Source organism: Cryptomeria japonica, chromosome 8 (assembly GCF_030272615.1).
Source record: "Cryptomeria japonica chromosome 8, Sugi_1.0, whole genome shotgun sequence".
NCBI classification, from domain to species: Eukaryota; Viridiplantae; Streptophyta; class Pinopsida; order Cupressales; family Cupressaceae; genus Cryptomeria; species Cryptomeria japonica.
Genome location: NC_081412.1, coordinates 303262930 through 303277235, shown reverse-complemented (window position 1 = coordinate 303277235; position 14306 = coordinate 303262930). Strand labels below are relative to the sequence as shown.

Below are 14306 nucleotides of genomic sequence, written 5' to 3'. Positions count from 1 at the left end.
AGTGATTTCCTTCCATCTGGATGTAATCTTAAGCTCTAGATAAAAATCCAGTCTCTAGCATCTTCAATAATTCTTTCCTTTCCTTATATCCAGACTTTTAGACATCACACCTGTACGAAGCTCGAAGTTAGACTTAGGAAAATAATACTCGTAATAAAATTCCTGACTTTCTAAAGATTTAGCTAATTTAGAGCATGGAGTCAGGAAAATAATCCATACACTTGGTAAATTTTAACAACTAAGTTCAAAGTGTGACAACACTAAGGCATGGAAACCTTCCATAAAATTCATTAATACCTCCTTATGTTTAGAAAATATGCAAGCTAAAATGCAAAGGAGTATACTAGATAAATGATGACTAAGGAAAGGTGTGAAAGATTGTGTTTTCACACAATGTATGTCTGAAGACACCTTCCGCAGTCAACAATGGAGGTCAACAATTCTGAAGACAACCTGAAAATCAGACTTTTTAAAATATGCTGCAATCTTAAAAAATGTGCATAAATTTGATAAAAATCAGCTCTATGATGAAAACAATCATACTCAGGAATGTAAGTGTGGTTGGTAAAAAATTAATTTCTGAGGACAAGTCTGAAAATTGATTACTTCAGACTTACCAGCACCTTGCAAAGTAGTTAAAAATCCAAAAAAAATGGTTAAGGAATCAGCTCCAAGCAAAATCGCCAAAATGGTTAGGTGGCTGGAAATGAAAATTTCCGAGGACAACCACCTAACAATGGAGTTTTCAGACCTGCAACAGTGATACGATGGTTCTGAAAATGCACAGAAAACTCCACAAAATACCTCCAAATGCAAATCGCCTAAGTTAGATTTGGCTGGGCAATAAAATTTGAAATCTGAAAATTAATGGCAGCCATTAATTGAGGCCAAATCTGAAGCAAACCTCAGATCTGAAGGGAATCAGCAAGCTGGAAATGATGGCAGCCACCAAGAATGCATGAAAATCATCAAAATGTGGCACCAAACCACTCTCCAAGCAAAATCGAAATTCTCCCAACTATGGCGCCAAAGTCAAATTCTGAAAATGTTATTAATGACAGCCTTGATCTGCAACAATGGAGGTCTGGAACAACAAGCAAAAAATGGAGGAAAATATCACCCAAGTCTCCTGTTGGTAAACAGATTTGTCACTGCGGTCGTTTACCTGAAACTGACCCTGTTTGCTCGATAAGCAGTGACAAACGTTCCAACAGTTGGAGAGATTTGTCTCTGCGTTTGAGAGGGGCAGCTCCCTCGTATGATAGGGGTATTTAGGATTTTGTGTACTTTTAACCTGAAAGTACATAAAGGAGAAAACATAAAACTAAAGAGGAAATAAAGATAGAAACCCCAACAATAGACATACGACCATCAACTGAGATTTCCCAACATTAGCAACAAATTACAAGGGGAGTTTATAAGGTGATATGCTTAGTCATGAGATGACGATAAAGAAGAATGATAAATCTCAACATACGGAGAGATAAGACACTTCAACACATTCAAACTGAGATACCAAAGGTTGCTTGTGCATCATCACGTAAATTGTATAGATCACATATGCATAAAAAGACTACCAATTTGACATACGAGAAATCAGCAATGATAACACACGAATACATTTAGAACACATGAGCTAAGACGTATTCTTCATTATCCTTTTGGAAATATACAAGTCCAAAATCCTTTATATACATAGTGCAAATCAAAATGTCATTACAAGTTTCTCTTGGAATTCCAGCAGAGTTTTTCCCTCTCGTAAAAAGTTCCCCCTTACCTTACAAATAGCCTTCTATTTATAGGCTTCCCAGAATAACCACCTTAGAAACTAACTTTAATCTTGGGTTAATAACTAACTCTTTTCTGCGTGAATTTCAATAAGTTAGTAACCTACACTTTTATGCGCAGAAGAAGTCAACTTTCTAACCTTTGGTTACGATAAGTGACATAAGTCACTTTTTACAAAAAGAATTTCAAACCCATTATATTGAAGAAATAATTTGTTTGTCGATTTTGTCGAGGTGGCCTCCATCTTCATTTTCTTAATTTGATCTCGTAATCATCTCACCATCTAGCCCAAAGGCTACTGCATGAAGTAGGAAAATATAAGCATCCCCCAGAATTCTAAATAAAGAAATCCTATGCTGGAACGATTTTCAAGGGAAGAAATTTTGTAACAAGTAGCCGAAAGTTCTATAAATTAACAATTGGATGCTACAACTATCTGTCTCAGAAGCCTGATTTAGACAATCCCCTCAATCTGAATGGTTCACAGGCTGTCAAACCCACAAATGATGCAATGAATATATCAGAACTTGCACCAATTGTAGACATCTTGACTATCAAAAGCTTTTTTTTTAGTTCGCAAGACGAGACATTTCTGTGCTTGGTTGTAGCTTCCTCAGAGCAATAAAAACCCAGAGGCAATTGAAGCTGCATATTTCACAAAGTTGTACATAAAGCATAAAGTCTGGACTCAACCTTCTAGAAAAGAATATCAACTGTCATGTTTTCTCTAGTTCTCTTGGAACTACCAACGAGAAACAATACTTTTTACCAGTTCACACTCCTTTTTCTTCGTTTTCGTGAGTGGCATTGCATCATTATTTTTCCTGGCAGGCAATGAATGTGATGCACTAGTTAGCCATGCTAATTCTTCCATTGCAGCTTCTTGCTCTGCAGACCTTTTCTTGTAACATGGTCTTCCCACAAACTGCATCCCATTAAATTCCACCATTGCTCTAAATTGATTATCGTTCATATGCTTTGTCTTATAACGAGGTTGACCATATCTTGCTCTTGACACCAACGTTTGTAATAAACTTTTGGGATTTTGACTGGAACTCACATAATTAACATTCATGTCTTTATATTTCTTGACTTCAGTTTTTTGGACTTGGGATACACGGACTTCACGGCCAAACACAAACCTCCCTTCACATCTATCTGCAGACAAGAGCTCTTGAACAGCTTGCAACAGATGATCACCAACTTTGTGAATATCCAGCAATCATTGCATTTCATGTGACCACATTTCTGCGATTATCGCATGCCATGAGATAACGTTTCTTTGAGGAATTCTGTCAAACTATTCAGGTGCGTTTTCTATGCATCCATAACCTACAACATACATGATATTCTTGTCAAGCCTCTCATGAATATTGTCTATTCTTCCTCATTCTGCAACATTCAAAATATTGTCTATTCTTCCTCATTCTGCAACATTCAAACATGTTACGTATATTGGCTATCAGAGTAGTCATGACTACAACATCTGACGCGATTCCCTCTCTTCTTCAATGCTTTGATGAATGCTCATAACTTGCTCTCTGAATCCTTCTTTTATTTATTGTTTTTCTTTAATATCTTTCTTTTCTTTTATAAAATCAATAAGAGGTTAAGAATGCTAAAAAATTGAGCATTTCTAACCTTCTTGACAAAGTGGGGCCCGCGAGGTTAAGAAATAAGGTTAGGAATGCTCACTTTTTGAGCATTTTTAACCTCTTTTTCTTTGTGTTGAGAGGTTAGAAATATGGGTTAGAAATGCTCAAAAAATGAGCATTTCTAACCACCTTGACAAAAGGTTAAGAATGCTCAAAAAGTGAGCATTTCTAACCTTTTGCTTCACAAACTATCCTTTAGACCTTAGAAACCATTGATCACAGAGAGGAAACAAGGAAGAGTGCAACTGATGCTTTTGAACAACTTTTTAATCGCAAATAACCAGACATATTAAAATAATTTAAAATATTAAATTATCATTTGAGAAATAATTTAAATATTTTAAATATAATGGTTTGGCTAGAGAAAAATGGCATAACTTTCAAACAGTAGGGAGTTAGGTCTTGAAATTTGAAACACGCGTCAATGAAAGGGAAAAAGGTCCACACAATTATTTACACCTCATGAAGAAGCCTTAAATGAGATATTTTAATCATTTGGGAGCTACAGACACCAAAAATTGAAAGTTTAAAATATGACAAAATATGAGCTGGGTTCGAGTGAAAGTTGGCCACACGATATTAAATGATGTTTAGATCCTGACTGTCAAGCGATTTCCTTCAGGTCTCGAAATTTGAAACACGCATCAATGAAAGGGAAAAAGGTCCACACAATTATTTACACCTCATGAAGAAGCCTTAAATGAGATATTTTAATCATGTGGGAGCTACAGACACCAAAAATTGAAAGTTTAAAATATGACAAAATATGAGCTGGGTTCAAGTGAAAGTTGGCCACACGATATTAAATGATGTTTAGATCCTGATTGTCAAGCGATTTCCTTCACTTTGTGATAATTTTCAAAATTCTTTCATTTTTTGGATTTTGACTAGTAATGACCTTGGACAATGCGTTCATTACTTACGCGTAAACACTCATTGGACCTTTTCTCGACATTGAGACTAATTTGAAGTTCAAATTTTAGGTAGACCAAATATCGGGGCAACATCTCCAAACACAAAATTGCCACTTTTCACCAAAAATTGTCAAATTTGGAAAAATCTCCAAACTTAGCAAAAATCGAAAATCTGGAACTGGTCTTTAATGGCAGCAAAGGGGAATAGATCAGCAAGCTGGAAAAAATAGAGGAGGAAAGAATCCTCAACCCAACACTTCACTTCAATCACTTGCGAAAATTCACCCAACTTGGAGAAAAATCGCCTTTCATGGAAACACCTGGCAGATTTAATAGTAAAGTAATGCTAAGGCTCCTCTCTTATACTTGCTTTTACCTCTCACTTTCACCACACAAGCAATGTGGGATAAAACACTTGCTTAAATACTTTCTTGGTGAAAACCTAACTTGCTTCTAGAAGGTTAAAATATTAAATGATTATTGCAAGTTATTAAATTTTGCTTTTAAAATTTTAAATAATCGTTAATCATTATTAAAAGCAATTAAAATGGGGCTTCTTTATTAAAATATTGCAATTTAAATCCAAAATAAGCCTCCACGGGAAAATTGACTTGGGTTGGGATTGAAAAATCCCTTCAAAAATCATTAAAATTGCCAAAAATTCTCCATAAGGGAAAATCGATCCTAGCTTGGATAAAAATCCATGCATAAATTCATCAAAAATGCACACAAAACTCCCCAGGGGAAAATCAATGGTAGTCTTGATTGAAAAATCCACACTCCGAACTCACTTAACTTGGAAAAATACTCCCTGGTGGAATTTCGACCTCAGTCTGGATGAAAATCCGGACAAAAATCTGCAGTTACTTGTCACAAATATCCTGGTGGAAAATCGACCCAGGCATGGAATCATCCTTAACATTGTCCGAACTTTAGTCCGCACTCCAGTCCGCACTCCTGGTAGAAAATCGATGGTAGTCTGGATAAATCCTGACACTTAGCCAAATTTTAGCACTCCCAGGGGAAAATCGATTTGGGTATGGATAAACAGTGGGGGAAAATAGTAGCCAATATGGATTTTAGGGGAAACCCATGTGTAGTGTGGATTTTGAGTGGGAGAATGGGTTGGGTAGTCTGGAATGTGAGGGGAAAAGCACATCTAGCATGGAATTTGACCCTCTAACCCTTGGAATATGGATATCCCTTAATCACCCAAAATCACTTAGAAACTTCAAATTTAGATTGGACTTAGGCAAATTTTCAAAAAAATATGAGCGAAACGCTAGGAAAATATTGGAATAAAGTGCGAAACCAACTTAAATAATACCTTAGGAGCGAGAAAACAACTCCAAAAGGTCTGTGAATACCTTGGCACTTTAAAATTACTGATACACGTGTTTAAAAACACGTTAACGCTTAAGAGGTCAACACTTAGACAAAACTTGGGATCATTAAAATATCAACATTTGCAACTTGATCCTAACACTTCAAAAACCCTAGACGACACTAGGCATGATCAAAATTCCGAGACTCGGACACAGGAAATTCAAAATTGCCCACTAAGCAGCCAAAACCCTAACCTAACAATGTAGAAAGCCGGCAAAGAGGGGGTCCCCGTTAGCAATGGGGTGATGTGTGAAAAGGTCACAACAGGCCTGTAACACATTACCTTAAACAGTAATAAACTTCTTAAAAAATAAATTTAAAAAATTGAATTGATGCATTTGGCTGTTTTTTCTCAAATACCTTACGTAAATCTATCACAGCATGTACTCAAGGAACAATGAATTGAATCCAAATAACCATTATCTTTGATCATAGATCTATTAATTCCTTCAGATAAGGAGATTCAAATGTTGGAATGAAAAACCAATTCATAGTTTTACGAGTATATAGACATTTACTATTAGTTCACCTGTGAAAATCTAATTTCTGAAGACATGCGCAAATTTGAGGTGTGTCCAATTTCTGCTGATTCCAGGTGGCTTTGGGAGCCTTGACTTAGTTAAGATTCAACAAAACGCATTAGAGACTCTACATGAGTTAGCTGGTTCTCATGAGTCATAAGACTTGGAACACATAATGTAAAAAAAGGAAATCAAAATGTATATATTTGCCTCAGTTGTTCTAGTAGGAAATTCTGCAAAGGAAATTTTTGTGAGTAATCCATAAAATAACTGATTTTAGCTGTGGAAATTTCATATTTTATGGTCGAGACTTGGTTTTTACACATCAATTGTTGCAGATTTTACTGACGAGCAAGGATGTAACTGTTTTTTCATTTTGTAAAACTTTAGAGTTTTTTATATCTCTTCTCAGTTTCTCGGGTCTTTGTTGTTTGAGTTTCAAGTTGACTCACCTTCCAAAATTGAACTGATTAGGTTTCAAGGTGAAGCAGTTCAGGGCATTCTATTTTAATGAAAATGTCACACCACATTTTGAATTGGATGAAAAGCGGGGAGACACCCAAATGGCCATCTAAAGGGAAGGACCTGTATTGGCACTGGTTCATTAGTTAGAATGCATAACATGTAGAGTCGACAGGATAAATATAGCTTTTTAGGTCACAGCCAAGTGAGACATTAATTTGTTTATGTTATGACCCTTTTGTATTATGGAAGTCTGCAAGGAGACTGTTCCATTCTTCCATTGACCTTAGATTGTCTTCAACAAGGTCTACAATAACTTTACCCTCTTCCACATTTGGACCTGCAGTGGCACTGGTTCATTAGTTGTAATGTATAACATGTAAAATTGAGAGGATAAAGATAGTGCTTCAGGTCACTGCCAAGTTAGACATTAATTTGTTATACCCACCTTTTGAAAATCTACGCGGGGATTTTCATTACTTCCATTGAACTTACAGAGTCTTCAACTAGGTTTGCAAACAACTCTACCCTCCTCCATATTGGAACCTATACAGTCTTCTGTGGAGGAAACACTGCAGTCATTAGGCTGACCTGTCCCCCTTGTGGAAGATTACAAGGATATTTACTATTTTACCATTTTCCTTCATGTTCAAAAAGGTGTAAATCAACTCACCCGTTCTGTATTTGAACCTGTGCTCTCCTTTATGGAAGAAACACTGTCATTATCAATTGGACTCAGTTTGTACTATAAGTAGCAGTGAGATTTGAACTTAAATTCATTGCACAGTAACTTACCAATACAGCATTGTTATTTGTGTCTGATGTGGATGATGAAAGAATAACTGTCATTATCTAGTGGATATAATTTTCACTATAACTAGTAGTGAAATTTGAACTTATAAGTTTATAACTCTCTTTGTGGAAGAAAGACACTGTCGTTATTAAGTGGACTTAGATTGTACTCTTAAGTAATAGTGAGATTTGAATTGACAAACAACTCTCCTATTTGCATGCACTGTAACTTACCAAGACAGCATTGGTATTTGTGTCTGATGTGGATGATGCAATTGCCAAAGTCTTTTATTACAGTGGCATTGCCTTCAATATTGTCTGCTCTTCATATCATAAGCCTTAAGGAGATGGTGGGATAGAATGCAATTACATGGCCTCCCTATAACTTTCCATGTGAATGTATGTTGAGGACAAGCTTTTTGGATAAGCAAGTGTCAAAGAAGAGCACATGCAAAATGGAGACCAATTGGTAAGGACAGTTTGGCCAATTGCTATGGATAGGAGGATGCATTAGTGACTGCTCATCAATGTTATTATTACATCTTCAGCATGTCCATTATTCCTCAAGGCTGCTGATTGTTTTGGAGAGCTTAAGGATGTTGCTTTCCTTTTTGAGGAATCTCACTGAGGGGCTGACACTCCAATATTGTGTAGGTCATGATTGATGCAAAGGCTGTATGTAGGTTTGCAGGATTTTAGGGTCAGACAAGATACACAAATGTTTCATTCATGCACTAAAAAATGCAATGAATGATATTGATAGGATTAATTGGATTTCATAATTGACATGTGCAGACATTTTTCTGCAACTGCCATCTATCCATAGCCATTTACAAGTTTTATTGGAGGAAGGACTGCTCAAGTGCAATGAGCTGAAATGTAGCAGCTACTTCTCTGCATGGGATGTTGCTTGAGGTGCAGCCACCATTGTGGAAAATGATTATAAGTTGCTAAGTAGTGACTGGTGTGGTTGGGGAGATTCTAGTTCTGATGAGATGAGAAAGCCAGGAAGGTGAAACTTTGGTTATGTAATGATTGACTAGAGGGTAGCTTTTCAGATACCAGATATGTAGTTTTTGTAGCTATAAGCAGCTACACATATTAGTCATAATCACAGATTTAGAAAGATTAACATTGTGCATACAATGAGTTTATATATCTTTCCAATTGGTGGTTTTTTTCATTAAAAAAAAATCTTCAGACATATTTATTAATGGTCATTGATAGATCAGAGATGGTAAGGCTTAGTTTGCATTGAGGGGATCTAACCAATAAGGGATGCAATGATTTAAGTTTTGTTTTTCATTATTATCATCCTAGCATACTTAATTCGAACCATCTGAATTCTTAACAGGATTAGGAAAAATGCTTTGTAAGAAAAAAATGTATTTTTTAAAGAGTTGTCTGAACCACTGGGGTGCTTGGAACCACCAACATTTCTTATGCACCAGAATTCATGCATTGTCTCTTAAGATGCATCCAATCAAATCACCCATTTGATCTTGAGGTGTGCTTCATACACCTAGTGTACCTAACCCATACATCTTATTAAAAAAATAACTTAAAAAGAATCAGTCTAACAAGGGAAAATGAACATTATGTGAAGGTTTAGAAACCCTAACTATGTAAGCAGTCTGTTACATGTAGTTCGATGTTTTATAGACCATGTGCATAAGTTTGGAATTTGACCATGATAAAACCTACATTTTAATTCGTGATAGATGTATTATTGGATGCCTATTGATATATTATTAAGTAAATTTTGTCCAAAAGGCAATTTAATAAGAAATATTCTATAAAGGGACAATGAAAAATATGTGAAGATTTAGAAACACTAACAATGTGTGTTATAGCTTACATGTAACTCAATGTTTTATATATCATGTGTAGTTTGGAATTTGAGCAAGATAAAGTCTACTTTTTTAATTGTGATAGATGTATTATTTGATATTTTTGTTATCACGGCTTGTGCTAAATACTCATATTTAATTCATAAATAATTGATTATATTTCTACATGGCTATACCTTTGTACCCCTGTTACTCAAGTTTTGGAGTCTACATCAGGTCTTCTATATATACTTAATGCCTTCAGTGTGCACACTGGTATACTCACACAATCTATTTTTCTCAAAATTATGTATTCTTGGGAGGTTATTTAAAGATGTGGCACTGTTCCTAAAGTTGATACCAAGGAAATGTTGATGCATTTATTAATCTATTTATGCAGCAGACAGACCAGGTCCTAGTTTTTACGAAATGCCTATCAGGAATCTAAAGGTTACAATGCATTCAATGAAATGAAACTCTTAGTAATTGCTTAATCTTTTCCCAAGCCTTAAAGATTAAGGCATATACCATTCAATCCCTGAACTTTGATGGGAAAGCAACCACAAAGACGGTCAAGGAAATGTACAATTATATCAGTGTATCTGTATGTATGTTACTCAGCTGCTGATCACTGATCAATACCTTGAAGATATAGTTTTTCATGTCCAAGCCCTCAAAAGATATGGGCAAAGACAACTCATTTAGTTTGTAAGACAAATGTGACCAAGACTATTTGGATGTGCATCTTTTTTTAGTTGATGAACACCTAAAGAAAAGAAATAAACAAAGGTAATTTTTTTCAACTGATGAAACTTTGCATTCTGAAAATTTCAACGACACGAGCAATAAATTATAGTGAAGAAACTTCTGACAAATTTGCAGTCTTAAAGCGCTAACGCTCTTTTTTCACTTTAATTGTTTGTTTATCGTGTTTTGTAACTTGATATTGTAGTTTGTTAATTAAAACTTCTAAGTCAAATGTGATTCTGTAAGTCTTTCATTATCTCTTTTGGAACATGCAATTTTCCAATCCTTACTTGAGATCAATGGGGACTACTATTCATCAATCTTTAATCAGGAGATCTATGCAGACATATTGGCAACCCTAATCTTGAGCAGTAGGCAATCAATTTCTTGTGAAGTGCCAAAATATTTTCCTTGTCTAAGTGTTTAAATCATGTTGCTAATCTGATAGAATTCATACTAGAACTAAATAGCAAGAGAATGCAGAGCAGGATACTTTACGTAGATCTACTATTGACCATGATGCAAAGTTGTAGACATCCTTTTTTTTTTTAAGGTATCTAAATAATTTCTTCCAAGACACTGGGCACACGGTTAAAGCATGTTATGAGTACAACAATTTTTTTAAATCAGAATCACAAATCCAGCAGATGCTGTTGCTCACCACAGTTTTCATTCTAACAGGAGAACTAAGTGTTTTTTCTTTCTTTTAGTGGGGAAAATGGCTACTTATTTGAGTTGTTTTCACTTTGATGGCAACTATGGACTTCTATATGCTTCTTTTTTAAAGTCAAGTTTCAAACTCTGAAAAATAACTTGCATGGGAGCTAGGAAACATGTTTTCAGACTCCCAGTAACTACAGGATATATGCATGGAAAGTAACAACTATGCTTTGTTAATTTTTCATGTTGGAGATATACAAATTGTTAACGTTGCATCATCATTATCACATGTTCAATTAGTTAATCTAAGACTAGATAAAAACATCTATTTTTATACTTTCCTTACGAATTTATTAATATAAAACAGGTTATATTTGGAGTTTTCTCTGTGAGCTTGGTATTGTCTTAATGTGTTTTGTACACGGGCATTATTATGCTGGCTTTACAAGTTTGGATTAACATGTAGCTTACTGATTCAGGCGTGGAGCAATTGTCACAACTTTCATCGTGTGCTATGCTCTTACTTCATTTATATCTGGTTATGTGAGTGGAGGATTGTATTCACGTAATGATGGTAAGTAGTCGAGGAGAAAATACTAACAATTTAGTGCACCCTCTTGTCTCCTAATGAATCTTTATTATTTTCTTGGAGAGGGGGAGCTCTTTGTTTCATATCTGAGGAGTGCTTTAATTGTCTTGTTTCAGGCAAGCACTGGATAAAGTCAATGGTTCTCACAGCATCTCTTTTCCCATTTATGTGCTTTAGTATTGGCTTTATTTTGAACACGGTTGCTATATTCTACGGTTCTCTTGCTGCCATTCCTTTTGGCACTATGGTATGGGCATCTGAAGAGTTGTAACTTCCATTATTTGTCTTTGTTAACAATTTCTTTAACTTAATGACAAATATAAATGCTTTTTCCTTTAATGCAGGTGGTTGTTTTTATTATGTGGGCATTTATTTCTTTTCCTTTAGCACTTCTTGGGACAGTTGTTGGAAGAAATTGGAGTGGGGCTCCAAACAATCCTTGCCGTGTGAAGACAATTCCTCGTCCAATTCCAGAAAAAAAGTGGTATCTGACACCTGCAGTGGTATCATTGATGGGTGGTCTGCTTCCATTTGGAAGTATTTTTATCGAAATGTATTTTGTTTTCACCTCGTTTTGGAATTACAAGGTAAGGGGTTACTGGTGATATCTGTTATCAGCATGCAAAAGCTGTCTATTATGATTTATTAGATTCATTCTAGACACTGGGTTTACTTAAGCAAGAATTTGATGATGACAGACAAGTGGCAGTTATTAACTTAGAGGCTTATAATTTTTTTGCATAAGAACACATTTAGCTAACGTTTTCTGAAGCTTTTCTAAATATTCAGTGAATTTGTTGAGTATCAGTATGCTAAGATTATGTTTGCGAACTTGTTTTGAAGGTTTACTATGTTTATGGCTTCATGTTGCTGGTATTTTTGATCCTCGTTATTGTGACAATATGTGTCACGATTGTGGGAACATACTTCCTGCTTAATGCTGAAAACTATCACTGGCAATGGACATCCTTCTTCTCAGCTGCTTCAACAGCTGCCTATGTGTATCTCTATTCCATATACTACTATTATATGAAGACAAAGATGTCTGGGTTTTTCCAGACCAGTTTCTATTTTGGATACACGTTAATGTTCTGCCTTGGTTTGGGCATCCTTTGTGGTGAGTTATTTTAAGATTTTAGTTCCTTGAAAATTTAATAGTTTGTATTGCAGCACACATTGTTTTCCCTGAATGCTGTGTTTATTATTTCTTATGCACATCTTTACAATTTGCAGGAGCTGTTGGCTACTTGGGATCAACAATGTTCGTAAGACGGATTTATCGAAATATAAAATGTGATTGAGGGAAAGGAAAAGAAGAATCTTTAGATCAAACAGAGCAAAGGATATTTGATGCCTGAAGCTTTCAAAGTGGTCCTGTGCTTGGGACTTGCTTATTTCCAGGAAAGAGGTTCACTATTTGTTTTTGTGGCAGTTCATTCGAAAGAATCCCTGGGTGTAGCAATGCTTTTTGTATAATTGAACTCTAAGCATGAGAAAATTGAAGATCACTTTTCTACTATATGTGGCATTGTCAAGGAGAAAATTAGGGCACACATTTTATCAGGTCGATTATTGATTAAGAAAGATGATTATTTTTGTCAACAGATGTTAATCTAAGGATGGCTTTTATGATGCGGGCCTTGTCAAGAGTGGCAGAGTGTAGGCATTTTCATCATCTTTAGAGAGTATTGAATTGATATTTGTTCAGGCATCTTGAATTTAGTTATACTTTCCTAGGGGCATAAGTACTGGGATTTTTCTAAAATTAACGAATCAAGCTGTGGCAACTAGGATGTTTGCAGGAAATATGAGAGGACATGATATGCTCTCATGTTCTGCACTTGTGATATTAATACTTTCTTCGGGTCATGTTTCTTTAGTTGTGATTTTCCTTTGGCTTTTTCAATTTGCTTTTCCATAGAGCTGTTAATCAAAATACAATAGGTTTTTTTTTCCGGCTGAAGTATGTTACCATGCGAGTGGAAGTCCAGTTATTGATGATTATTTTTCCTCTTAACATTTATTAGAAGCTCTGTCAATGAGGTTCCTTCAACATTTTCTATTTAGCTAGTAACTTAATGAATGTAGCATTCAATTTTTTAAGTCTCCTATGTGATCAAATCCTTTATAGTTTCATCTGTGAATCTCGAACCATCATACCTCTGTGAAACAGAAGCTCTCCACCACATTATTTTGTACCCCACTTTCATTTGTGATGTTTTACATTAATTCCAAAATCCTTCCTTTGCAGGGCTTTAATGTGGATTAATCATTATGGTAATTGCTCTGTTTGGCCTTAGAAATATTAATGTAATACGTTTAGATGATTGTAATGGTGAAAATATGATATATTGCAAATTTCCACTTCATTTGGATTCACTTTGGCTGGGTTATTCTGTATGCAATGAAAGGTGTAGTTGTGTTATTTCTGCTAATATCTGGCACGTAACTTGAACCTTACCTCTTTTACCCGTGGTCACTTTTAGGAACCAGTTTTTAATCCTCAAGAGAGTTCCATTTCTCATCCAGGATCATATCCACAATCTGTGCAAATAACTATAGAACTTTTAAGTTCCAATTTCAAATTTGGACCTGCATTTTTCCTTACATTGCCGATGCAAAGTGGGGAACTTTTCATTTGACACCTTGAGTTAACTAAGAACCAACCCCAATTCATTTGAAATTTTCAACATCGAGAAAAGCGACAATTTAGAACACATTTTAGGGGTACTTTTTATACACTTAGCATCAAAGTACTATTCCTGCGATGTCAGCATTAGGCATGACTGCTTGTCTTAGATCTTTGCTCAAAGCTAAAATTGGCATCCCAGGGACCAAAGAGACGCATTTTGGGCTATCGGCAAATTCCTAATCATATACGGTTTCTAAAAGTTCCTAATCACACAATTTTTAGCAGGTCATGGAAGTCAAGGATAACATGTTTAAGGCTTGAAAACTAGAAC

The 14306-nt window shown here is 35.4% G+C and overlaps 1 protein-coding gene across 1 annotated transcript in view; it reads left to right on the top strand.

The window, feature by feature from the left end:
• The window catches only part of LOC131060559 (transmembrane 9 superfamily member 1), a 35510-nt gene extending 22288 nt beyond the window's left edge, over nt 1-13222 (top strand). Inside the window, exons 9-13 of the mRNA XM_057993824.2 lie at nt 11234-11328; nt 11460-11590; nt 11688-11930; nt 12187-12460; nt 12577-13222. Of these exons, the coding sequence (XP_057849807.1) occupies nt 11234-11328; nt 11460-11590; nt 11688-11930; nt 12187-12460; nt 12577-12644 (811 nt within the window). The 3' untranslated portion in view covers nt 12645-13222. The remainder of the gene's footprint in view (nt 1-11233; nt 11329-11459; nt 11591-11687; nt 11931-12186; nt 12461-12576) is intronic.
• The last annotated feature ends 1084 nt before the right edge of the window (nt 13223-14306 follow it).